Here is a 27,772-nt window from a genome sequence, read left to right as displayed (position 1 = left end):
TAAAAATTTTCTCGGTGAATTGTCAAGTCGAATACAATTCGTGGTCTAATTTTTTCTGCAAAATTTGTCATTTAAGGCATTTGCATTTGCTTTTGGAAAATTACACTCGTCAACTCGTCTCCTTCGTTGACTCGTGTAATTTTCGTTGCAAAAGCTACTCATGTCTTAAATGACAAATTTTGTTGGAAAAAATTAGACCACTTATTGTATTATACAGTGAGTTTTTTTTTAAGACTGGCCATAGGGTTTTACATGCTAATTTTTCAATCCCATGTTAACTTTTGTTCCGATGAAAATATTCAAACCATTTTTGGAATAAAGTTGGAAGATTTTTTAAACTATCGGATAGATTTCAATTGAATATCCCAAACTGTCGAAAAAGTTGTGAAAAAAATATTTTTAGGGCGCCGAAATAATAGTACGTCGAGCGGCCGCCAGAGTAGCGCCATTGTCGGCTTAACCAGCACCTGACGATCTCCACTTTTGGACGCTTTCGGCGCGCTAAAAAATATTTTTTTCACAACTTTTTCGACAGTTTGGGATATTGAATTGTAATCTATCTGATAGTTTAAAAAATCTTCCAACTTTGTTCCAAAAATGGTTTGAATATTTTCATCAGAACAAAAGTTAACAGGGGGTTGAAAAATTAGCATGTAAAAACCTATGGCCAGTCTTAAAAAAAACTCACTGTATATGAAAAATATTACAATAATGGATAATTTAGACGAACTTGAGCGACAAAGAGCAGAAAATTAAAAAGATGATCATTGATCACTTATAATTACACGAGAGATTTTTTTTGTCGAAGTAAACTTGACATTTCAATGAGAATTTTGTTGCCTGGCAATTTAACGAAAAAAACTGCCTCTGAAAAAATTTTTGAGTTTAATTACCAGTCAACAAAACTCGAATTATAAATGTCAAGTTTACTTCGACCCCAAAAAAAAAGCTTGAGTGTAATTCGGTAAGATAATTTAATGAATACGTAAATCACTATGATCCAGACCTACTAGAATCAGACGCTTTCAAACGTTAGGTTCCGTTTTGTCGCTGGAAAAGTTAGGGCAAACCTTTTTCGCTGACATAGTGACAAAAACACCACTACTTATGGGATTTTTAGTGTATGAATTAAATTGTCGCTATAAAATCATGTTGGTTCCTTCAAGGGTGCATTGTGATTGGTGGATTTGTGTTTTTATTTGAAAAAAAAAATGGTTATATTCAATAAAAGTAGGTATCTTTTTGATTTAGTTGTAATTTTATGATTGTGTAAGGTGACAGTTGTGGTCCTTTGGTGACTCAAGTCACAAGTGGAATCACCGTTCATGTTGGTATAGTTAGTTGGGCAAGTACCAGTGGCTGCGAAACTGATCAATGATCATTCGTCAGGGTATACACGAAATGAAAAAAAGTAGACCTTTGTTCATCAAAAAAAAAGTAGTTAAGCAACTTAAAGATTGTAGAAATGTTTGTTTGGCGTTTTAATACACCTTATCAAAATTATCATCGATTTCGTAACATCAATTTTCAAATTCAACGATGAAATTAGAAATTAATGTTCTCAACAAGTGGATAAACACAGGAAACATGAAAAAAATATCTATTGACGACTGTATTTTTTAAAGGATTCGCTTGCAATTCAATATTTTGTCACATTATAATATACAAAGTGAGTAAGACATTTGAAAACAATTATGTATTACATAATTAGTTGAGGGAGTTAAGCTTTACATTTACAAGGTAAACAGATATGGGGCGAATACGTTATTTCCCCACCTATCATTTCTCATTTTTTTTCTCATGATTGAATATTTCCACTACTAAAACAGTGGAATGCTATTTGAATTAAAATAGATAGAGCAAAACATCGAATGGTTTTTATTTCAATTTTATCGCTCATTTCCTAACAATAATTTAAGATATAAGATTGATATAAATAGCAAAACCTCCACCTTCGGTTCATTTACCAAAATGAAGTCGATTGTTGTGATTTGCTTGTTTGTTGTTTCTATCTGGGCTGTGCCCCTTACCCAGGTAAAACTGTTTTCTTCAAAATATTTAAAATAAACAAGAAGTTTTCAGAAGAAACCAGTTCCCTTCAAGAAACATTTCGGTGGACGAATTGTAGGAGGTGATGTAGCTGCAGATAACCAGTTCCCTTGGCAAGTAGCAGTCTACTTTGATACCAGCGACGGTACATTTTTCTGTGGGGGTGCTCTGATTGCAGAGAACTGGGTCTTGACTGCTGGCCATTGTGTCTACCAGTACGAAAGGAAAGAAAAACACTTTTCGCAAAAATTATTCATGTGTTTTCAGTGCTGAAGTATTTACTCTCCATTTGGGATCAAATTCACTTGTAGATGATGATGACAATAGAGTGACTTTGGGCGCCAGTTACTCTGTACCGCATCCTGACTACGATCCTTCGTCTCTGGAGAACGACATTGGTCTTATCAGGATAGATGCTGCTTATAAAACCAACGGTAACATTAAGCGCAACATAGTACATAGGTACTTAGAAATGTATTTCTGTTTTTGTAGATCACATCAAGGTCATTCCTTTGGCCAGCAGCACGCTTGGTGCTGATCTAGATGTTACAGTTAGTGGATGGGGAGCAAGCGGTGATTGTAAGTCTTCATTTATCTAAATACACATATTTTTTAATACTACGTATATATTTTTGAAGGGGATGGTGTTGTCAACGATCTTAACTTTGTTGGCTTGAAGACAATTTCCAACGATGACTGCAAAGCCATTTATGGTGACGCAACGATTCTCGATGGTATGGTGTGTGCTGTTGGCCCGAGCACAGAAGGAACTTGCAGCGTGAGTTGATTGAAAAAATACTCTGATGTATTTTTTCTCTTGATATTTTAGGGCGACAGTGGTGGTCCTTTGGTAACAGATGATGGCAGTGGTAACTCTGTTCATGTTGGTGTTGTTAGCTGGGTGAGCTCCAGTGGCTGCGAAACTGATCATCCATCAGGATATACTAGAACTGCCGCTTATCGCGACTGGATAGACAGTGTAATTGCTTAAAATAATATAATTATATCTTTTTATGCAAATTGAAAATAATTCTTAATGAAAAAATAAATGAATAAAATCGGTTAATTTTGTTTTTATTTCAACTTGTTATTAGTTCAATGCACAAAACTAAACAACAGAAGATATCTCTGATTAATGAATGAGGAGTTAATGGTAACGAAACAATAGAAATTAATAAATTAGTAACAGAAAACAACTAAAAACAAAAAGAAATTTATACAGGGTGTATTAAAAATGGCGCATAATATTTATGTAAGGCGAATTTGAATAACAAACAAAAATTTTTATTGTGAATTTGGTCTTAGACGAATAATTTTTTAATAATAAAAAAAAAAACTTACATTAATGACAATCCGTGTTACTTTCTCACTTTACTCAAGTTCGAAAGATCACTTTAGCTTTAGCATTTAAGAAAAGTATATTAAGTACAAAAAAAAAAAAACAATAATCAAAATGATAAAATTAGTGCTGAAATATTTATCTCATTTGTTGAATTATGTGATACTGATTTAAAGTTTGACTGACGATAAAGGGTGAATAAGAGTCGTTTTAATAACTTAATTTAAATCACAAAAAGGTGATTAGGCAATATAATTTTTAAAAAGAAAAACAAAATTTAAAACACAAAAATGAAAATTGTGTGGCAAAGTTAAATTAATATACATACTCGTACAATAAGATTGACATTAATATTTTTTATTAATTTTATCAATAAGTTTTGGCAATTTTATCTCTATATGTATCATGCGTTCAAATAAAATCCTGCGCTGAGTAGGTGTTGAAAAAAGTAAACCATTTGGAACAGGGTAAATGACTTTTGTTTATGTTTAATCGGCACATGATTGAACATGTTTGTTTTCAGAAAGGGGTGCCCTTAGATATTTGCTTGGAGAATAGAAATCGCTAGTTATTCTATTTTTAAGGTAGGTAAAACATTACAGAGAAAGAAAAAACAGGAAGATTTTTTGTTTATAAATTGTAGGTTAGCTGTTAACATGTTCTAATTAGAACTGTCAATCTACACTTTAGTTCGGATCGGTTTATTCGTGGTGTTCTTCACATTATAAACTTGAGGATGTGATTTACCTATTTTTTTTAGCACGTAATGAAATATTTAACATCAAAACATTTTCAAAAGTTCAACATGAATTTGAGAATCAGCTCTGCTATTACATATTTAAAGAATAAGTGGTGACCATTTTGAACATTCTTTTTAATTAATATTGGAAAATTTATTACCTAATTATTTGTAAATATTATATTTAACTTAAGTCATAACATTTTTGTTTTACAATACAAAAATTTCCGATTATATGGGGAATCTGGAAAAATGCCCCGAATGCTTGCAGCGTTTCCACGTTGAATGGCAAGGGAAATCCTCTCGAAAAGGAATTTCTTTGATTTTGAATAGCCTGATTCCGCAATAAGTCGGTTTCCGATGACGTTAATGAAATCGATGGCTTCTTTGCACCAAGGGCCTAAGGTATCAAAGGCTAAACCTTGAAACAGGTAATTTGACAATAATTGAACTATATTTGCTATTTTTGCGTTTGCCAGCCATTTCAGCGGCAAACCTGAAACTTCAGATGTTTTCAAAACGTAACTGTCTGCAAGTGTATTTACAACAGTAACGTCCCAAACTAAAGGTTGACCTTTAATCCATGGTACTAAAGTTATCCCATCTGGGCGTTTTCCATCATCCCGAGACAGTCGGTTTGGTTCTAAAGTTGAATTAACATAAATAGAAGTCAAAGACCGGTTGATAATATCGTAGAATTAATTTCAGTGTGTCTGGAAAATCTACCACTGCTTTTGGAACAACTTAGACCGTGGATGCCAATTTCGTCAACTTTCGCACTACATTTGCAAATATGAGGTGTACAAATATTACAACCCAATCTTAGACCAATACAAACTTGGAAGGAAGTGTTATCTAAAAAGTACCAATATTAGGAGAAGGTATTACATGTAACCAAGATCCTGATTCTCTGCATTGCAAAGCCTTAAAACGAGCCAAGTATCTAGGTGAATTAAAAATTAAGTCATTGGCAATTATTCGTTTGATATTGATATTATCCCAATTCTTCTGAAATTGTGGAATTGTTGGTCTTTCATTCTCATTTTTTACATCCGTGGCTGCTGAAGCTTCATGATAGTGGTGAATAGTTAGCTCATTATCCTTTGAATTTAGTAATAGAGAAACAAGCTTTTTAACACCATGAATTGAAGATAGGAAAGCAGGGAGGCAAATATCGGAAATGCGGCGAATTTCCAGTCCACCAAATTGTAAATTGGAATTGTAACAAAAATATTATTAATATTTTTTTGGTATTTGTTATTGTTAGTTAACCAGTCCTAGACTGTGCAACAACATTTTTTAAATATTTTTTTGGTATGTATTTGTTATTGTTAGTTGCATAATTATACAGGTGGTCCCGATATAACCTGCCAGAAGAAATCCAGTAATAGGTGACGATGAGTAGAACTCATACACAAAAAAAGTTTCCAATAAAAGTCTTTTCGTTTTCGAGATAAAAATAATTGAAAATTTGGTCAAAATTTGCTGTACGCTAATGAGTTAATCGGTTTTAAAAAGGTAATTCTGGTTACTTGGCTGCGATTTCTTTAGCAACGATACCTGCAACACCTATGACATTTGTCAAGTTTAATTTTAAATTTGCGAATCCTTCAAAAAGTTATGAAATTCACGAAACAAGAATACGCCGATTTGCATTTACTCTATGGCGAAACACGTGGTAATTCAAGACCGGCAAGGCGACCATACGGCGAGCGTTTTCCTGAAGGAGTCCTTCCGTCTCGTTGTACTTTTGTGGAGCTACATCAGCATTTATGTGAGGTTGGTTCTGACTGATTCCAATACGATGGCGTCCCCGATCCTCCATTTAACCCCTCTGGATTTTAATTTTTGGGGCCACACGAAAGATTTGGTATACGAAGTTGAAATAAATACAAAAAGCCAACTCCAGAAACGCGTAACAGACGCCGCGAACCGGATTCGTAAAAACCCAGAAATGCTGAATTCTGTTTATGAAAATTGGTACCAGCGTACTCAAATGTGCTTAAATGCCAACGGAAGGCACACAGAACATTTATTATAAAATAATGTTTCTAGTCTAGTTTACCTTTCATTAGTTAGTAGATATTCTCAGTTAGAGTTGAAAGTACGAATATGTAAAGTGTAAATAAATTTATTCAATACATTATTTTGGCTATTTAACCACAATTAAGACGATACTCTTATTACACAGATCTTCCACAATTTTGCACACACTACCTCTACATTTATTTACACATTGAGGAACACCACTTTATTTATTACTCATTCATCTCAGTCTACAAAATCAGCTTTTGTACCTAAATAAGCTGGTGAATTAACGCACGCAGTGTACCTACAGCGTTTTCAATAAATGTCATTAATTTGATTTAGTTTGTCAGATTTGAGATTTGTCATAAACGATACAGGTACCTATGTTGCTTAGATACTGTCATCCTTACAAACACCAACAATTAATTCCTGAGTAGGTACGTATTTTTGTGGTCAGCAGCGTCGAATGGGTGTGGATAGGGGCTAATTTATCCCCATTATTTTGGACCTAACGAAGGGGGGTTTTTTGGACTTGTTAGATCCTTCTAATCACCCAGAATTTTTTTGGCAGGTTATATCGGGACCACCCTGTATATTATTCTTTCCCATTTAAGCTTTGAGTGGTTTATTAATTTGTTTTCATTGCTTTAATTAGGTCAACTTGAAATTTCCAATTGATAAAAACATTCATTTTTTAAAATCTAAAAGTGGAATATCTCAAAGTTTTTCCTTTGTAACATATCGGTCTTTTACACAGGGCTAAGAAACAGATGTCTCTTTTCCAGTGGCGGCTCGTCAGGTGAGGCAACTGAGGCCGGGCCTCATCCTCATTTAAGCATGAATTTAAATAAAAATTTATTTTTAAGAATTAGTATTTTGCAGATTTGTTTTTATATTATAATTATTTTATAATTTAATATATTTTCAAACTAGTAAATCCTAGCAAGAATATCAGGAGTAGTATCCAAAGCATTTATTTTGTTTTCTGTGTTCCACTGGAGAGCGATAAATTTTAAATCCAGCGCTCCCAGTGCAACGGGAAATATTCAAATATTTATCGTCGCGCCGCATCCACTAGTGGCCGCGTCAATTACTACAAATCGAGGCCGATCTTATAGTTGATTTTTTTTAATAAACAATTGTCAAAACGTTGTCTTGTTGGTATGAGCCAAACTGTGATTTTCATGATAATACGATTGGTCACATTGAGTGTCAACAGTTTTTTCTGTAACTGAGCCTGCGCCCTAACGAGCGAGAGTTTATTTCAAATTCTAAAAGGTTTCTCCTGATTTCTCATTAAATTTGTTTTGAAAATGAATTCACGGAAGAAAGGTACGGGAAGTGAAGTGAACATAACCTTAACCATGATTTGGTGTCAAATTGTTATACAGCTGGTCCATATGTCCAAATTTTAGGGTGGTACAGTATGGTTTTTTACTTCATTTTGACACTGACAATTGTTTATTAAAAAAATTTCACTATACGTCACCATCACTTACGTCACTGTGCGCATCCGTATTATGGTCTAATTCCAGAGTAAAAAAGACTCCCATTGAATGGTTTATCTGCTAGGTGGTATGAAATTTTCGGGGCCTCCCGGTGAGCATCGTTGACTCTCGTACTACAATTTTGGCAGCTTGCATTGAGCTACACCATATTTTTTAACGCGCGCCTGTTAACCAATAGGAAATCATCCCCCAAAAATGACGTAAAGATCACGCCAGTTTATTACTCCAGCGGGCCGTCGCGACGCGGCGCCTTCGCGCCAACTAATATAATTCAGTAACAGTTTGAATAATAATTTGTTCTGTGCTGGTCACCTTTGTGTCATTTTCCGTGGTTATTTTGATTTGGTTAAGTGCACATTTTTGATTTTTGGTAAGGTAACATAGGTAGATCAACCATCAAACATGAATCCCCAATTTGATTTAGTTATGTCGTTGTTAAATGTTCCAAAATATGCGCCTCACGCTTGGCCTCACCTCACCCAGAGGTCACGAGCCGCCACTGCTCTTTTCAGAATCGGTACTAAAAATGGGGGGATGACAAAATTTGAAGTGAGTGTGCCTGGGGCCGACTGGCGCTTAAGTTATTACTTATTACCTGAAAGATAACTATCCGTACCTATGTGCTGTGCTAACTCACAGTCAAAAATATGTAATGTTAAAAACACAAAAAATAAGCCCATTGAACTTTTTGCATGGACACCTGGTATTATTTTTTTAGGTGTTTGGAAATTTAATAAGGATCTCCTTGTTTGCTGTTGAGTTTGTGCTAAGTTCATTTTTAACCTAAGTTAAATAAGTTTGCGTCAATGTAGCCTTGTGTGAAATGATCTTTTCCAAAGTTTTTTGACCTAATTTTTTTGCCTTTTTCGGCATTCCATTTCAGTACGTGTTCTGTAAAGAACTAAGAATTTATTTTAGTCTTATTTGGTACTTTAATTATAATTATCGGAAGACAGCTGCGGCAACTAACTGCTCCTACTATCATACTCGTAAATCGTTATGAACAATGTTGAGAATATTTTTGCACTCAGACTTGTGGAATTTTTTTAGCGGGAGTCACATAACGCATTTTTCCTTTACCATACACGCAACTTCGTCTGAAGTAGTGAAGCACATCCTGCGGCCCGTTACGAGTTTAAAAAGTTCGAATATACTTTGCGCTTCTACTGTCACTGTTTCTCACGAAGTGTTCGAAATAGGAGATGAGCGGTCCGCAGCACTCTAACTAATAAGTTGCGACCCTTAATGGTAGGTTTTCACCTGCAAAGATTCTTGGCAATTTAACAGCACCAATATACAGGTGTCGCACCTAAGACTTTTAGGTTTTGTATCTCTAAAAGTTAGCAGATAGATAATTTAAAGCGTGGAGATTAATCTCGCGTTATACACTCAAGTACCTCCAGTCTTAAAAACGCCATTTTAACTCCCTTTATTTCTGAATGAAATAATTTAAGGTTTATACTAAACTGCAGAACAACAATAAACAATGACTACCGCAAAAATCCTTCCCCCAAAGGTAGTCGTACTACAAGAAAAAGAGGAAAAAACCGTGTTAATTTTTTAAATTTTTCGCAAAATTGTTCAATTATCTCAAAGCGACTTGACTTGAATATTTCGAAAATTTTGGCACATTTTTGAGGAAATAATTGATGTTTTCTTGTTAATTTCAATGAATCTTCTTTGTAGACACATTTTTTCTAGTGAGTAATAATCGGACACTAGTTTTATGTATGTACATTCAAATAAGGGAAAATGTTCTAAAATTACATTTTTATTAATCGAGCATTTTATTACCATTAATTTATTCTTCATTGAATAGAATACTTATTTCCCAAATTCACAAAAATCGGTCCATAAATAATAAATAATAAAAGCTGAAAGTCTTAGGTCGGACACATGCATTGGCACCAGTTAGTCATTCCACAGTTGGATCAATTTTCAACTGGCTCAGAATTTATTTTTTTTTTAAATATTGATGTCTTGTGTAAATTTTCTCTTTAGAATTTCAGAAATTGTGAAAACATCAATTCTTCATTACTTCAGATTGCTTCACGGAAATTTGTCATTAAAATTTGGTCAACTTTTAATCAGAAGAATTTAAACAGAAAACAATAGCGCCAAAAAGTGCGTTGGTTTACTACTTTACTGGTTTAATGATTAGTGCTGCCAGCTGAGTAGTGCCAGTTGAATTTACATGTCTTCTCATGCAACTAAATTGGTGCCAGTCGAATGGCGACAATAATTTTTGTACGTGGAACGAAAAATGTTTTATTCTATTTTGGTCAATAATCGTCTTTAGACGCCCCCAAATGAGGACATAAATTGGCCTTTATGGCCCGGATTTGTCAAAAATCTGCCAAGCAACGGTTGGTTTAATTATTCAAACAATGGTATCAAACATTATTTGATTAAATAAAATCATGCATTATATACACAGTAACCCTAACAACATCAAAATAGCTAACTAAATTTGCATGGACACAACTTTTAGTTGATTTCCTTTAAGGAATACTAAATATTTGTTTGAATCTTTTGGAAATTATAAAATAGAATAAAACGTTGTATGTACCACGGGCATAATTGTCGATTATGGCCCTCGGGAATTTAAAAGCCCTCGTTCCTCGGGGTTTAAACATTCCCTCGTGCCATAATCTCCTGAATATGCCCTTAATACATAAATAACTATTTTCTACAAACGTCAGTAAAATATGACATTATACTGCTGGAACTGATAATGCTAAAGTGTCACTTCATTGTCAAGGCATCTGACGAGCTGACTAGCGACAGATAAAGATATCATCTCCGCTGAGGAGCGGCAGATAAAGTGATAAAGTTATTACATCCGCTGATGAGAGGCAGATAAAGTAAACTAGCTAAATCGTTTGAAATTCCTTACTCAAATTTTAACAAATTCGTTTCTGAATGTGACATATTAAAACCAGACAAACTACCAGCCTCAGCACATAAAACTTTATTTTTGATCCTAATAACATAATATGAGTATATTATTTCAGTTTTACTTTAGCTGCAATAAATCAGCCCTTCGTGGTAACACATTTTGACTTTATGTTTTTGATAGATTAGGTCAGACATTATACATAGTTAAAAATTAAATGAAGGCTTGCACAAAAGATTAGAGCAAGAAATTTATCATTCTTTCCACATACAGGGTGATTCATATAGTTTCATAAATATTTTAATCAGTGGCAGATTCCGATCTCAAAAGGCTCTTGACAATAAAAATTTGAGATACATCAAAAATTGGCAAAAAATACCATAGGTAACGATTTTTTCACTATTAGTAAATGCCATTCTTGGCTAATTGATTCCAATTTACGTCCAATGTATAACAAATGTCATGAATGTCATAATAGAAGCAAACAATTGTTGCTATAGAGAAAATATTGGTATTAGAAAGATAGAAAGGTGGCTTTAGTTTCGTTTTGACAACAATGCCCGACAGTTTGTTTCAACGTAAAATATTTTCATTTATCTGCAGTTCTTAAAAGGTGGTAGTACACTCTTCAACATGCTTTATCTTCAACAATTTTAACGTTAGAACCTAGACATTTTTGTAAGAGTGTCTAGGGGTTGAAATCTACCACCGGTTATATATGTATATACCTAGTACAGAAAAAAATTGTTATCTTAGATTACAGTTCAATGTATAAGATCTTTATTCTTTTCAGTGCAGGAAACTACACTGATCGGTACAAAAAACGACTCACTTTGAATTTTATTAATATAATTAAGTAATTCATTCTCTTAGAACATTTTTTTGATATCATGTTATATTGATAAGTGTTATTTAAGTTATTCTTTGCCAAAGAATATCCGACAAACAAAACATTAAACACAGCAAATAAAATTTTAATGAAAAAAAAAAATAAAAGTAATTTTTTAGAAAAAAATTTATGTTATGAAAAATTGCCAAAATTTGAACAGCATTTTGAATTAGTATCTCGCATTGCCAAATTTAATTTTTTAACACGTAAATCAACCGACAAATGCACAACATGGAAGTAGCGCAAATTTTCTAATAATTTATTTAAACAAAACAATTCGGTTGCCATGGTGACCATAGCACTCCCGATCATTGAAAATATCCCAATTTAACTATAATAAAGAAAAATAAGCACAAATATAATTTCAAGATTATTTATTAAAGAAATCATAATGAGTCGTTTTTTGTGCCGGTCAGTGTATGTCATTAAAATTATTGATTAAATAGTGACATAATTTTATTGTCTACAGATTTTAGTACGAATTTCAAATATAATGTTTAAAAACTGATTTTTGAACATCTGTTTTATATCATTATGGTGTTAAATTTTAATATATTGTTTTCAAATGGCGTTTAATACCACGTCGTTTGATAAAATAATTCTTAAAAGTTCTAACGTAAGTGTTTTTAGATTTAAAAATGATTATTGATTAGAGAAAAGTAGACATCTATTATTAAGTTTTTCTTTGAAAAGATGATTCCAAAAAGGTTAACGCTTAGATAAGCACTTAGCACGTAGACATACAAATACGAAAAAGTCAAGAATCATTCCTTCATTTATAATTTCATTTGACAAAATGAAACTGGCTATACTAGCTAGTTTGTTTATCGCCACTGTGTGGGCTGGACCTTTGCAGCAGGTGAGAGTTCTTTGTGAAACCATTGAAAGCTTTTAAAATGTCAGTTTTTCAGAGAAAGGCACTTCCCATCAGCAGACATTTTGGTAAAGCGTTTGAAACATTTTAATAGTACTTTATTTTATTAACCACTTTCTAGGTGGACGTATTATTGCAGGAAATGCTGCCGAAGAAGATCAGTTTAAGTGGCAAGTTGGAATTTACATTTATAATGAAGACAGCGAGTTCTTCTGTGGAGGTGCTCTAATTGATACTAAATGGATTTTGACCGGGGCACGTTGTGTCGATGGGTATTTAAATTCAAATTATTTAAATAACAATTAAAATTATATTTTTAGGGCAACGTCGTTCACTCTACGTTTCGGGTCAAATTCTCTCGTGAGTGGTGGGATAACAAGAGAAGCGAACTATTCCGTTGTACATCCAGATTACAATTCCCTAACTCTCGAGAATGATGTTGGTCTTGTAAGAATCGACGACGGAATTGAACCTGATGGTATTTATTTACAGAATCGGGCAAGAAATTTATTGATACTTGTCAATTGAACATAATGTTATATCTCTGGAAGCACTCTTTGAAGTATTGTTTCTGTTGCAGCTCATGTTGAAATTATATCCTTAGCTACTGAAGAACTGGAAGGAGATATGAGTGTCACTGTTAGTGGATGGGGCAGCTCGGGAGACTGTACGTACTTATTTTTTTTTCTAAAATTTGCGATATATTTTTAATTATTTGAGGGGGTGGTATTACAAGTGAGTTGTACTATATCAACTTGACGACGATTTCTAACATCGAATGCAGAATGTCTTGGGGAGATGCAATTCCGGATGAAACGGTGTGCGCAAGAGAAAATAGGAATAATGGAATCTGCACTGTAAGTTAATATGGAAAAAAGATTTTTTAAATAAAATGGTGTTAAATGTAGGGCGACAGCGGTGATCCTCTGGTAATGGAGGACGAAAGTGGTAATTTCATCCACGTTGGTATAGCCAGTTGGGCCAGCGCAGGCGGGTGTGACATTACACAGCCATCAGGATATTCAAGGACGGCTTCATATGTCGACTGGATTAAGAGTGTAATTTCGCAAAACTAAACTAAATAAATTTTTTATTATACCTGAATCAGAATCCCTGTTTTTGACACTAAAATGCGTGCGAAAAAGGGCCCTTAAAACACTAAAGCTTTAAGGTCGCTTAGGTAACAACAAATTCACCTACATTTTGAACAATGATAAATAAACATTTATACACAATTTATGACAGCAACGAAACAACAACAATTGACCATTTCTATATCAACGATTAATGACACAGATTACTTCGGAAAAGGTATTTCAATTTGCTTTTTTTTTTGTTATAATTTTCAGATTTTAGTGCAGTTATAATAAAAAATAGCGTATGATACACCTTTATAAGAGCCTTTAAAGTACTTGCAACTTTAAAAGCACTCCGCTACGCGTCGTGCTCTTAAACTCATCGCGCGTACTTTAAAGGCTTCCTTATAAACTTGTATCATAATATACTATTTTATTATACCTTAATCATAATCCCTGTTTTTGACAGTAAAATGCGTGCGAAAAAGGGCCTTTAAAACACTAAAGCTTTAAGGGTTGCTTAGGTAACAACAAATTCACCTACATTTTGAACAATGATAAATAAACATTTATAGAAAATTTATAATAGCAACAAAACAACAACAATTGATCATTTCTATATCAACGGTTAATGACACAGATTACTTCGAAAAAGGTATTTCAATTTACTTTTTTTGTTATAATTTTCAGATTGTAGTGCAGATATCATAAAAAATAGCGTATGATACACGTTTATAAGGGCCTTTAAAGCACTTGCGAAGTTAAAAGCACTCCGCTACGCGTCGTGCTCTTAAATTTGTCGCGCGTGCTTTAAAGGCTTCCTTTATATCATAATAGTATGTAGTTTATTTAACGAGTTCGTGTGTAATTTGAGCTTTTTTTGGCATGAGTGGGTCAGTTTAAACCTCGAGTGAAACGAGAGTTTTAAAGGTCCACGAGTGCCAAAAAAGCCCAAATTACACAAGAACGAGTTGAATACAACGTTTTTTTGTTCGACGAGCCCCCTAAAGGCTCCAAATCGCTGAAAATCTTTAAAATTAGCTTGACGTTTTGTTTTGACAAGTTGTCAAATTTATCAAAATCCACAGGAGAAAATTCTCAAATTCTGACAGTGTCGAACAAAAAATACTATTATGTGGTCATTTTAATTTTTATTTATTAAAATGTGTAGGTATTTCTTTACAACATAATCTATCCCAACTTCTGCATAATTGAAGATACTTTATAGAAAAATATCACTTATCTATCTATTGTTTCTATTTTATCTGTAATTAATTGAGTTTGGGCCCGCTTCAAAAATAACAAGTGTTCAATTGAAATGTTCATCAAGTTGGCTTTGACTTTATTTTATAAAAGACAACAACATCGTAAATTAAGTTGGTTAGACAAAGATAGCGACAAAGATCAAAGCCAATTTGATGAACTTTTCATTGAACACGTGTTATCATGCGTTCAAATGAAATCCTGGGCTGAGTAGGCGTTGGAAATAGTAAACTGCTAAGAACAGTGTAAAGTTTGAATTTCCCGCCGTTTGACACGAATGACATTTGTTTGTTTAATCGGCAGTCGGTACATAATTGAACATGTTTGTTTGCAGCAAGGGTGCTCTTAGATATTTGCTTCTAAAATACGAATTTTAGGTTAGCTGTCAACATGCTCCAATTAATTTACACTTTAGAAAAGCACAACAATTGACGGTTTCCAACGCCTTCCCAGCCCAGGATTTCATTTGAACGCGCGATAGTTTTTTTTTAATTATGAATCTCTCAAGACTGTTTATAACTTTTATTTCATACTGTCCGGTAGATGTTCGATTACATTATCAATTTGAGTCCGGTAGGTGAGTTATAACTTATAACAGTATCAGATCCGGAAAGTGTCGCTAAGTAACACTAACACCTACCGGACTGTTTTATTTTTATAAATCAAATCTGACATTGAAAAGTGAAAAAATCAAAAAATATTTAATGTAAAAAACAATAGCAACGGCCACAGGAATAAAAGGTGATGCGATTTTCACAATATAATGTGATTTTTTAAGTTTTGAAATAAAATTATGATAGAGAACAGACTTCCAGTAGGTATGAAATAAAATACATTACGATACACTTCCGGTAGTACTTGTAACAGGTACTCGTTTAGACATTATGGACGAGGCGACGGACTTATAACGTAAATAACTATCGAGCGATCAAATTAATTTGTAATGGAGGTATCCATAGATTTGAATCCGTATGTCTTTTGCGATTGATATGTCGAGATGTAACCTGTGTTTCAAGCTGTATTTATTGGAGCGTGGAGTTCAAGTAACGACATACAATTTCGGATTCATGGATAACTCGATTACAAATTAATTTGATCGCTCTTTATATTATTCAATGAGCGGATAATGATGGCTATTACTCGTGAGGATGATTTTGTGTCACGAGCCGCAGGCGAGTGGGTTAATTCATCCAAGGGAGTAATAGCCATTATCCGCGAATAGCATACTAAACCGACTATAGCGCAATGTTTAAGAGAGGGGATTTCGATACGGGCAATTGCTGCTGGATTGGTGTTGATAAACGTACCATTTTATTGGACAAACAAAAAATCAAACCTATGCACACATAACCTTTATTAAAAAAACGACGTTTACACAACTCAAATTTTTAATTTTTGGATCTGTTGTTCTGTCATCTGTGTACGAGTTTTTTTGGCCAGCGATTGTATACCTGAATGTGTCATTTTTGTCAGTTTGACATCGAAAACTTGCCTCTCTTTTTGACAGCAAGAAATACCTACCTACATTTGTTGACTATTTACTAGCAACACTATTTGTTTCAACGAGTGGTTAAATAAATAAAGAACAATAAAATTCATCCAGAATCACAAAATTATTTCGCCGAAATATACTCGAACAATTTCTTGAAACAATTTTCTGTTTTAACAACTCAAGCACTGTTACCTTCCAGAAATTTGTATGGAAAAACTGTCAATCGATAAAATCGCTCAGCCTTCGGTCTCATGTCTCGTGAAATCTCTAGATTTCTCTTGCGTAATTATTACAATCGATATAAATTGTGATTTTTATCTACAGATTTTATTTTTTATCTAGAACGTACAATAGAATGTACAATACGTTGTTTTATTCTGGAAAATTTTGTTACATTTAATTTAACAGTACTGGTTTAATCCATTTTATTTTAATATTCTTCACATTCTTCAGTGTTTATTTGACCAATTTCTCTTCCTTCATTTTATAAACATTTTCCAGGCTGTAATTTTTCATTTGATTTAAGGATATCGATTTGCAGATTTGATGCTATCAACAAAATATGACAAACCTAAATACGAAAGTGTGACGTTTAAGAATGGTGTCACTTAGTTTTCTTTACCTATGATTTGTCCATTAATTGGAGTTAAGAATGGATATTCTATAAGGTACAATAATTACAAAATAAAACAGGATCATTCATATTTCTATAAATACAAAAGACGAAAAAGTAGTCAATTGAAAAATGAAATTCTTCACAATAATTTATTATTATTATTGTTTTGTAAACAGTGTTGGTTTGGGCCAAATCATTTTAACAACAAAAACCAATTGATTTCAAAAAACACTTAGGTAAATATTTAATATTTAGGATAAATTGATAATCAAGTGAACGTACTTAGGAAAGGAAGTCCAATTTGTTACTCGAAATGAGCAAGAGATTCTAAGAATATAAATTTAAAAAAACTCTATTAGTTAAGTGACTTGCATTGCATTTTCGATATGTTTGCAAACATAGAACAAATAAGTTTCTTACTCATCAGCCACCATTTGTACATTTTTTTCTCAAGATTGATCACTTTTAAAATTAGGACAGTGGAGTGTTACCTTGAATTAAAATAGATAGCCGAAAACAGCGAGTGATTTTTATCTTCAATTTCCCAACAAATTAAGATATAAAATTGGTATAAATATCAAGACCACCGCTTTCGGTTCATTTACCAAAATGAAGTCGATTGTTTTGATTTGCCTGTGTGTTGTTTCCGCCTGGGCTGGGCTGATCGCTGAGGTAAAATTTTCTTACAACAAAATATTTCAAATAAATAAAAATCTGTTAGAGGAAACCAGTTCCCGTCAAGAAACATTTTAGTGGACGTATTGTCGGTGGAGATGAAGCTGCAGAAAATCAGTTTCCTTGGCAAGTAGCAGTCTACTTTGATACCAGCGACGGTACATATTTCTGTGGGGGTGCTCTGGTTGCAGAGAACTGGGTCCTGACTGCTGGCCATTGTGTCTACCAGTACGAAAGACAAGAAAGACACTTTGCGCAAAAATTATTCATGTGTTTTCAGTGCTAAAGTATTTACTCTCCATTTGGGATCAAATTCACTTGTAGATGATGACGACAATAGAGTGACTTTGGGCGCCAGTTACTCTGTACCCCACCCTGACTACGATCCTTCGGATCTGGAAAACGACATTGGTCTTATCAGGATAGATACTGCTTATAAAACCAACGGTAACATTAAGCGCAACATAGTACATAGTACATACTTAGAAATGTATTTCTGTTTTTGTAGATCACATCAAGGTCATTCCTTTGGCCAGCAGTGAGCTTGGTGCTGATGTAGATGTTATAGTTAGTGGATGGGGAGCAAGCGGTGATTGTAAGTCTTCATTTATCTAAATATATATATATATATATTTTTTTTTTCTAATACGATATATCTTTGAAGGGGATGGGGTTGAAAATCATCTCCGTTTTGTTGGCCTGAAGACACTTTCCAACGATGACTGCAAAGCCATCTACGGTGAAGCGGTCATCACCGACGGCATGGTGTGTGCTGTTGGCCCGAACTCAGAAGGAACTTGCAACGTGAGTTGATTGAAAAAATATTAAAACATATTTCTTCTTTTTGTATTTTAGGGCGACAGTGGTGGTCCGTTGGTAATAGATGATGGCAGTGGTAACTCTGTTCATGTTGGTGTTGTTAGCTGGGCGAGCGCCAGTGGTTGCGAAACTAATCATCCATCAGGATATACTAGAACTGCCGCTTATCGCGACTGGGTAGAGAGTGTAATAGGTTAAAATAATATGTTTTTATGCAATTGAAAATATTGATTATTATTAACAAGAAATAAACGAGTAGAACCGATATTTTTAAATTTTTGATGGCTTCAATTTATCAGTTGAATGAAATGATATGAATGAAGGAATAATAATAGGAAACAAATCTTTCATGAATCCAAGAACAAGAAGGAAGCAGTAAAAAGTGAAAACTAAATAATTATAAGTATTAATAAAGATAAAACAAAAAATAAATTATATCATTAAAAATATAAATATTACAATATAATATAGACTTGAACTAAACGTAATATTGCTTTAGCACTAACAGTAGTAATGCTCTATTTCAGCATCCTCTTTAATAAATATTTACTTATACAGGGTTATTATAAATGATTCTAGTCCAAGTAGGCGTAAAAATTGAATGTAAAATTTATGGTTGCCGCTCCATATAAAAAACATCAAAATGATGTGAATAAGTAAGTACACACCGTTCACACACAGAAGTTAAATTGGTTGCAAAACAACTCAATATTTTTGGATTCAATCGTTAACTTAAAAAAAATAAATAAATAAAATTCTCATCACCGCACTTTTCACCTAAAAAATGACAGTGACAGCGACAAAAATTAACAGTTCACATGAAAGCGGCAAAAATTTCATAACATGAGCACGGCCTGCTTCGACCACAATCATTTTTATAATAACCCTGTAAAGTAGACGTTGAAGAGTCGATTGCGAATGCACCACTCGTGTAAAAACGTACTTTGGGGATACATTTACATTATTTCTTTTACAGTAAAACTTGGGAATGTTTTAAAAATTATTTGAGGGGGTGAGATTACAAATCACTTGAATTATATCAACTTGAAGACAATTTCTCACGGATTCATTGAAATCAATTGGGAACAAATAATTCCCGAACAATATGGATTTTTGTAGACGTGTGTTAAACGTAGGAAGATAGCGGTAAACATCTGGTAAAAAACAAGTGGTAAATCAATCCATTTTGGTTTTGAGCCAACGCGATGGGTGTAGAACTTTGCCGCTATCAAGATATTCAAGGATGACTTCGTATGTCAACTTGATACCGGATATACTCGTAATTTTGAAAAATGAAATTCAATTAATTTTATTTGACGATTTCAAATTTCTATTTGTTTACGACAGAATCTAAGCTTTTAGGTAAGAGGATTGATTAATGAAAAGTTCTACAAACAAATTTCACTTAGTCAACTTAGTTGTATTTGGTGTTATTAAGAATCCATTGATAGTAGGCATCCGTTCTTGTATATCCTGTGGGGTCTAAGCTTTCGCATCCATTTTGACTTATGAAACTTCCAATTGCAACTTGAATGGTGTGATTACCAACAGGTGCGTCAATCATTAAAGCGCCTCCAACATCACCCTTCAAACAAATGTTAATGAGCGACGCCCACCTGATATTAATTAACTTACAAAACAGATTCCTTCATTGTAATTTCCTTCGGCACAACTCATGCTTCCCCAAAATTGGCTTCCGTAATACGACTGGCATTCGGTATTCGCAATAATTGTCATTTCTACATAATTGAGATCGTTTACAAGACCATTATCGTCTAACAAAATAAACATTAATACATTATTTATCATTATTTGTCATATTAAAATACCTTACCTTTAGTTTGTCCCCATCCTGCAAATTCTACAATTACACCTTTATAAATCGGAGCCATACTGCTTAACATCCTTACTGGTTGAATATAATCTGTTATAGAACGATGTAGAATTGTTAGAAGTAAATTTAAATTTTTTTATTTACCGGTGAATGTTATTGGCATTCGGAGCTTAATCATGCCAACGTCATGTGCAAAAGATACAGTTGGATCAAATCTTGGCTCCACATAATAAGTGGAAGTGGAAAGAACTAGACGATTGTCGTCGACTGAGTCAAGTTGATTTGATCCTAACTGAATGATGAATTCGGTAGCACTAAAATTTAACAAAATAAAGATATGCAACGAAAAATAAAACTAATATTTACTCTATGACACACTGGCCGGCTGTTAGAATCCACTGTTCGTTAAAAAGAGTTCCTCCGCAAAAATATCTTCCATCTGCGGTGTATTTGTATATTGCTGCTTGCCATGGAAACTGTCCAGCGTTGGCCAGTTGCCCCCCTACCACTCTTGCTCCTGAATTTAACAAAATTATCTTTTCTGTAGATCTATGTAACTGAAAAACGTACCAGGTTTGGAATTTGGTAATTTACGAAGAAAAGTTCGTGCCGATACTATCGAAAGACATAATAGTGCTAACACAAAAAACTTCATAGTCTTTTTAAATGCGAAATATCAATTTTATGAATGCATCTAAAACTTTCTGGTCCATTTATATACTAAGTACTTATTTGTTAATCGGATTATCCACAAATGATCCGTCATAAATAATAATAATCTGATTTAGGTTCTAAGTTTTGCACATTTGAAGGAGTTATTATAAATCAGTTCGAATTAAATACTGTCATATTGTTATCACTAAGTTAGGTATATACTCGTACATATATCTACGAGTATAGTCTTTACAAACAAGAAGAAACTGAACTGCCTTTATTGAAGTAAAACTTCTTTAAGCGCACCACATACATTTATTCTCGGACAGTGAATTAGCTTCATCCATCACGGTTCGCCTTCGCCTTTGCATCACTCTAAAATCATTGGCAGCGCGGGGCTAACGGAGCGAGTGAGAAACAGTCAACTGTGCGTCATTTGTCACTTCCAAATTTTGATTGTTCATTGTGACCTCAGTGCAGTGCAATTAAACAACATTTTTTCAAAAAAATCTTGGACAGGTCAATTTTAGTTTATAAAAAACATGTTTTACTAACAAAGAAAATTCCAAGCAGTTATTTGTTTTCGAGTTATGACGTCATCGATAGTTTTTTTTTAAATGGAAACCTATTTTTTTTTCTTGATTCTGAGAGCCCATTTAATTGTCTAAATGACAGTATAAAAATTTTGTTATCTTACGTAAGGAAATTTTGAGCAAAAAAAATAAATTTGGAAAAAATAAATTTTATAACGAACAAAAACAAGTCAAAAAATCAAGTATGTAAATCAAACAGTCAAATGTTACTGTCAATTTCATTCGTATGTGTTATTTGTTTTACAAAACGTTTTCGAAAATGACTCATTTAACAGAAACACAACGTATAGAAATTTTTATTTTGATTGGGTGCGGGGATAAAACTAAAACAGGGGGAATTTCTTCATAAACTTGCTTATTCTCAACAAGCTGGGGGATGCTAATTCGAACATTTAATTCCAGAATTTTAAATTACTTAGGGCCAGTTTATAGAAAGAGAATTAAATATTTAATTCGAATTAAATTTTAATACGCGATTAACCCATGAATCCGAAACTTCGATTGGTTCAATTTGATCACGTGTTCAGTTAATCTTGCATTTGATTACGATTAACTTAATTTCGCTTTTGTAAACCGGCCCTTAGTAACACAGTTTTTGACTTGTTTTTGTTCGTTATAAAATTTATTTTTTCCAACATTATTATTTTTTTCTCAAAAATTTCCTTATGTAAGGCGACAACATTTTTATACTGGCGTTTAGACAATTAAAAGGGCTATCAGAATCAAGAAAAAAAAATAGGGGGTTTCTATTTAAAAAAACTATGGATGACGTCATAACTCTAAAAAAATAAATAAAGTAAAATTGACCTGTCCAAAGATTTTTTTGAAAAAAATTTTGTTTAATTTTTAATGAATTTATTCCATCCTTTTTCCGCTCACTGTATAGACACGATATATTTAGTAATTCTCAATTGCATATATGGCTTTAATAAATCATCTATATCTATTAGAGAAATTTGTGTAGCAAGATGTGAAGCGGAAAATAGACAAATTATCACAATACAGGGTATCTACCATAAGAGCAAAAATAAACAATTATAGGTATTATTGCATTTTTTCATCTGCAACTTACAGTGCACAAGCGCATTATGGACTGTGTCCTGTGTCATAGCTATTCTTGATGACATTTTTTTTTTTTGCTCTTACGGTATAAATGATGGTCTGGTCGCGCTTGCTATGAAAACTTGTGTTCTGCTCAATACAATAAACCATCGTTAATAAAATAAAACTACAAAATAAAATTTAAACATCAAAACCTAACCTCACAAATTTTACCAGTCTGCTTACCTCTAAAAATGGTCGTATTTGCAGTTTCTGTTAAAAAATACAGACTTTCGGTGTTTATTTAAAAAAAACATTGGAATTAAATAATATTAATTATTTATGCCTTGTTCCCGATTCCTCCAAGTACTATCATCCATAATAATATAATTTTTCGGCCTCCGTCTACTCGTAGAAAAAACACTGATTTTTCATTCGTCTAAATCGTCTGGAAACTAGCATTTCCCTGCCTAGGCAAGAAAATCGACACAGGAATTTTTAATGAAAGATTTTCGGTTGGCAGCACAAAATATCAGTGTCATGTGGCATTTTTGTACAATTTTTTAAGTTTAAAATATTGACGTCGGGCAAATTTGTATCCTTTATCGCAAGCTGTACATTGTGTATAGCAGTAGGAGCCGAGGGGGGGAGGGGGGTATCAAGCAATGGGTTAGGAATAACAGAAACGACGACGACGGTTTTGAATATTTGAGGAATTGGTTGATTTTTGTCGTGACAGTCGCTTCTTGAATCCTTTATGTTGCCAATGGAAAAAAAAATAAATTCCCTATCTGGTAATTTTTTAACAAAAATAATTATATTTTGCTTTAAATAAATTGTCGGCCGAAAAAAGTTTGGTTATTACACGGCTAGAAAATGTTTTGCAAGTGCTCCCGCTTGCACAAACCGTGCTTGCACTTGCAAAATGCCATTTTCTAGCTTTGTGATACAAATAACTATTATACCATGCCTTCAAATAAATTCGAAATTACAGTAGGCTGTGATTTATATATTTTATCTAGTAACGGTTGGTAATAGACGTTTAACAACGTCAGCCTAATGAATGTCAAGTTCTAACTGAAAAATATCTACCTCTCTCAACAAAATATGAATTAATAACAAAAATAAGCAATTAAAATCACAAAAGTAATGGGTAAGCAGAATCATATCGGTTCTGTCATCGTTCGAAAACCTTTTCAAACACTAAATATGAACGAAAAATGCAATGACAGATATGTATTTCTTTCAAATTAATAAAATACCTACTTGGATTCCTGATTTACTTTTTATAGCTATTAAGACAACAAGTAGTGTTTTATAGACGACTTAAAAATCGAGATCGTAGTTTAAATCAGAGCGACCGCAGGGAGCGAGGATTTAATAGATCAAGATTTTTAAACTATAAAACACGCGTTGTCTTGAAGATTTTTTCTAACACTAACATCTTATCAGAAATTTTAATAAATTCAGAAATTATTCGAGGCGCGTCACAATACACAAAATGCGGAGGTTGCCGTGTGTACAATGGCCGGCAAAAAAAATTAGCCATCATTTAAACGTCAGTGTCAAAAAAGCATTAATTACACATTTGGATTTTGACGTAACACAAAAGTGATGGCTAATTTTTATTGGCGGCCATTGTACTATAGGAATAGTATCAACAAATTTGGAAAAAAACAATTTTCATCGTTGAAATGTGCCAAAACGTTCCAGAAGAAATAAGAAAAAAGGGGCAACTTGTTACCAATGGAGTGCATACGAAAAGGTATATGTTTCGTTTCAAGGTCGGAACAATAAAAAAAAGCATAACGGAAGTAACGGAAGATGTCATTTTGGCTTTTCTTGATATGGGGTAAGTGTGTAGAACTTCATTAAAAGTTAATTCACACTACGGCAAGAATCATTTGAAGAAAATGTAAAGATTGCCAGTTTTCGATGGCCGGGCACTTGCATTGGATGAAACAGCAGAAGTTAAAGAAGAAGATGTTAGGAACAAGAGCACGAAGCTAATGTGGCAGTTCCAATTCAATAATTGTACTTTTCACTTTTGTGATAATTACTGTAAAAATGATGAATAAAATGTTACTTGAATAATATGTGGGACCGTATTTTATGACTCTATAAGATACGTTGCTATTGACGACGTATCTTATAGAGAAAAGCGTATTTTATGGGAAACATAAGGTGTGAGCTCAAATGCACCATGGAAACAGTATAAGATATTAGTGTTAGAAAAAAACCGTAATTTTTACATGCCTTTTTGAAAATGTTGAATCACTTAAGATTTATATAAAAAAAATGATCGTCAATAAAAAATACTGTAAAGAGAAACTTGATCTTGAAAGACGTCTGGTTTGCAAGAAAAAAGAAAAAACTGTGTAAGACGTGGCTGCAGATGCAATAACTTGCAATAAGACGCGTATAAAACAATCGCGCACTATCGCCGAATTTTGTTCACCCCTCTTCGCACAAACGCAGATAACATATTTGACGTTTATCTTTCTAACCTTAAAACACTTACAAAGTTAAAGATAACATTTGGACGTAATTTATTATACTGGATGCTTTAATTTTTCCATAAAGGACTAAAACACGATCGGGATATTTTAGCAAGGTAATTTCACGTACGCTTCCTGTGTATTCAAATAAACTGACGACTCTCTGAACCTTAAATTTTGTAATGCCTACATTTGGATAGTATTCCATGAGAAAACGAACTGTGTCATTGAACATTGAAGTTATTAAGAAACTTTCCATAAGCAAAAATTGTTTCTTTTTTCAACAATGTTGAAATTTCTGCCATTGTAGACTACCTATATTTAAAGTATTTTCAATAAATTCACAGCATTTGACATTTTTAATAAAGCGCGCTCATTTTAGACAGACTTTAAGGGGTGTACAAAATGTTGCTTGGCAACTTTTTATCAATTGTTGCAAACGGTAACTGCTCAAATACCTTCAAAATTTAGATTGAATTTTTAACAACAAAATCTACTCTTTTCGTTGAATCAGGCGAGTGGTTTAGTTAATTGTTTGTGTAGACACCTATTTTTTAATGTTTAACAATAATCTAATAATAATTGCACTAAATTTTCAATAAAGGAAACATGTGTTAAAATTACATTTTTTAACTTAAGGTAATTTTATTATTACTAACTGAACCTTCACCGTATAAAAATATCTGTTATTTAAATTTCATAAGAATCTGTTGGTAAATAACCGAGATATTAGGCTCGAAAGTCTTAGCTGAGACAACCTGTATATTATGTACTCGTATAATCTTGTCAAAAATAAATTACTTCCTATGATTTAGCGATATTCGTTACTAGGTTGCCATAAACTTGGTTAGTTTAGAGGCTATGTGGTTTCTGGTGACAAACAAAAGATATCGTAACCGTAAGGTAGCGAATTCCTTGTAACAGTTGCATGTGGCTCTATTTCCCGCTAAGTGATGGATGTTTTTTCGTGTCACAATCAATTTTGGTTTCTGGCGGGGTATTTAGTTGGACTTAATCTCTCAATTCAAAGTAACCAACCTTAAGCATTCAAAATTACTTTTGAAAATTCCAGTTAATATCTGTTCACGTTGAAATGAACATCAGTGGTGCAAATGACCTGATCTGTTACTATGACAACTCATATGAAAGTTAATGCCAAATGTGTGCGATTTGCACCACTGATGTTCAATCCAACGTGAACAGGATATACACACAACATGAAAAACGTTATTTCCCTAAAAGTTCGCATTCTAGGGAGTAATTTATTTTTAACACGAGAGCACTTAAAATCAATTACTAGCGTCATAGAAGTTTTCACTTCTATCGTGCGGTCTTAAGCACACTCTTTTTTTTATTTATGTTAAGAATTTGTTATCGTAATCCCTATATAAAAGTATTACACTCACTAATTTTACCTGAGTCATAATTAATAAATTTTTTGTCACCTGATGTTTATGGTTGTCATCTGGACAAATATTTTGAAAAAATTGAATTATTATTTAAGTTGAAGAATTTGTAGGCACTGTAAGTGTCTTAAGTGTAGTTTCCACGTTGTCGCAAATATACCCGGTATATATACCTTTGAGCAAGATAATTTTTTGCACGACCTGTATATAATGAGCACTTTACTCCCTGATTGTATGGAGTGAAGTGGCTCTTTTTTCCCCTTGGGCAAATCACCGCAGCCAACTCAAGCTTTTAGTCATCTTTTTTCCCCTTGGGCAAAAAACCATAGCCTATTCAACCTTTTTTGGTACATATTTATTTCGAATTAATTTGTTTTTTCACTCAAGATGCAATTTGTAGCCCGAAGGCGAAGCCCGATGGTCCTACAAAGCACCGACGGTAACAATCATGCAATCCCGAGGTGCAGATACTATTGTTTGCAGGAACCAAAAATTTTAATTGAAAAAAGCCGAAAGGTTAAAAATTATTTTTAACTGTCAACATGACATTTAAATTTAGCTTGACAGTTAGTGATAATTTACAAATTTTCGGCTTTTTTCTATTTAAATCGGTGAGTCGTGCAAAAAATAGTATATGGACCTCGGGAGTGAATGATTTTTACCCTCAGTGCTTTGTAGCCCTCGGGCTACGCCTTCTGGCTACAAACTGCACCTCGGGTAAAAATCATCCACTTCACTCCCTCGGTACAAAATATACTATTTGATATCCCGGTGTTAGTTTTCATAGTGAATATTCTTAGATTAGAACATATCTGATTCTAGCATAATTTCAATAAAAATAAAAATAGACTAGGTTTGTAAACAAGATTATTTGATAACTGAATTCTTTCTTATATCCCCATAAGTAGAGTTGATTGCCAATATGTTATTAAGTACAGTAGAGCGTCAATAATCCGAACCTCGGTAATCCGAACGGTTCGAAATTAAATTACGCAATCGTGTCGCGGAAACGAAATCGCGATACTGAATTTTTATGTTTATAGGAATAAAGTTGGTCCAAAAAAAAACGGGAACTGTCAGAATAAAATTGACATATTTTTATAGTGTAAAAACTGTAGCAACGAAATTTACATTAGGAAAATGTTGGTTTCCCGTTTTCTTTGCAACCAACTGTACATAATATGTACAGTGCGTTTTTTTTAACTGTTGCCATAGGGAATTGCATGGTAAAATTTATATACTCCGTACTCTGATAGATTGCACGTTTTTTGACAGAAGACAGACACAGAAACTGGTTTGGCGGGAATTAATCTGCAGGGATACAACGGTTTTCTACATAACGTGAAACAATTGAGATGGAGAGTTTAGTATTTTTCACTGCTTTATGTTTTGGAACTAGAATTTAAAAACGTGCAATCTATCACCGTACGGAGTTTACCCCCTGTTAATTTTTGTTCCGATGAAAATATTCAAACCATTTTTG

The 27,772-nt window shown here is 33.4% G+C and overlaps 4 protein-coding genes across 5 annotated transcripts; 3 read left to right on the top strand and 1 right to left on the bottom strand.

Annotated features, from left to right (window-relative positions):
* The first annotated feature begins 1,875 nt into the window (after positions 1-1,875).
* Positions 1,876-3,115, top strand: LOC138126654 (brachyurin-like). The gene is made up of 6 exons (XM_069042430.1): positions 1,876-2,034; positions 2,083-2,264; positions 2,317-2,483; positions 2,542-2,628; positions 2,688-2,827; positions 2,879-3,115. Exons 1-6 carry the CDS (start codon positions 1,972-1,974, stop codon positions 3,038-3,040), a joined length of 801 nt encoding a protein of 266 aa, XP_068898531.1. The 5' UTR covers positions 1,876-1,971; the 3' UTR covers positions 3,041-3,115.
* Positions 3,116-11,932: 8,817 nt separating this feature from the next.
* LOC138126391 (brachyurin-like) lies at positions 11,933-13,426 on the top strand. Of its 2 annotated transcripts, none has more exons than XM_069042178.1 (7): positions 11,933-12,307; positions 12,360-12,390; positions 12,462-12,594; positions 12,643-12,800; positions 12,903-12,989; positions 13,043-13,179; positions 13,231-13,426. In XM_069042178.1, the coding sequence occupies exons 1-7, from the start codon at positions 12,245-12,247 to the stop codon at positions 13,396-13,398; spliced, it is 777 nt and encodes a 258-aa protein (XP_068898279.1). In that variant the 5' UTR covers positions 11,933-12,244; the 3' UTR covers positions 13,399-13,426. The 2 variants fall into 2 exon arrangements, with proteins under 2 accessions (XP_068898279.1, XP_068898278.1); XM_069042177.1 differs by having other exon boundaries at positions 11,947-12,307; positions 12,444-12,594.
* A 3,855-nt stretch (positions 13,427-17,281) lies between these two features.
* On the top strand, positions 17,282-18,528 carry LOC138125705 (brachyurin-like). Its single transcript, XM_069041158.1, has 6 exons — positions 17,282-17,441; positions 17,491-17,672; positions 17,725-17,891; positions 17,953-18,039; positions 18,109-18,248; positions 18,300-18,528. Exons 1-6 carry the CDS (start codon positions 17,379-17,381, stop codon positions 18,459-18,461), a joined length of 801 nt encoding a protein of 266 aa, XP_068897259.1. The 5' UTR covers positions 17,282-17,378; the 3' UTR covers positions 18,462-18,528.
* A 1,028-nt stretch (positions 18,529-19,556) lies between these two features.
* LOC138125704 (brachyurin-like) lies at positions 19,557-20,813 on the bottom strand. The gene is made up of 6 exons (XM_069041157.1): positions 20,668-20,813; positions 20,464-20,614; positions 20,242-20,411; positions 20,098-20,187; positions 19,899-20,038; positions 19,557-19,848 (listed from the first exon to the last, which is right to left on the bottom strand). The coding sequence occupies exons 1-6, from the start codon at positions 20,750-20,752 to the stop codon at positions 19,678-19,680; spliced, it is 807 nt and encodes a 268-aa protein (XP_068897258.1). The 5' UTR covers positions 20,753-20,813; the 3' UTR covers positions 19,557-19,677.
* Between the last annotated feature and the right edge of the window lie 6,959 nt (positions 20,814-27,772).

Source organism: Tenebrio molitor, chromosome 3, assembly GCF_963966145.1.
Source record: "Tenebrio molitor chromosome 3, icTenMoli1.1, whole genome shotgun sequence".
Classification (NCBI taxonomy): Eukaryota; Metazoa; Arthropoda; class Insecta; order Coleoptera; family Tenebrionidae; genus Tenebrio; species Tenebrio molitor.
This window is presented reverse-complemented; position numbering and strand designations above follow the sequence as displayed.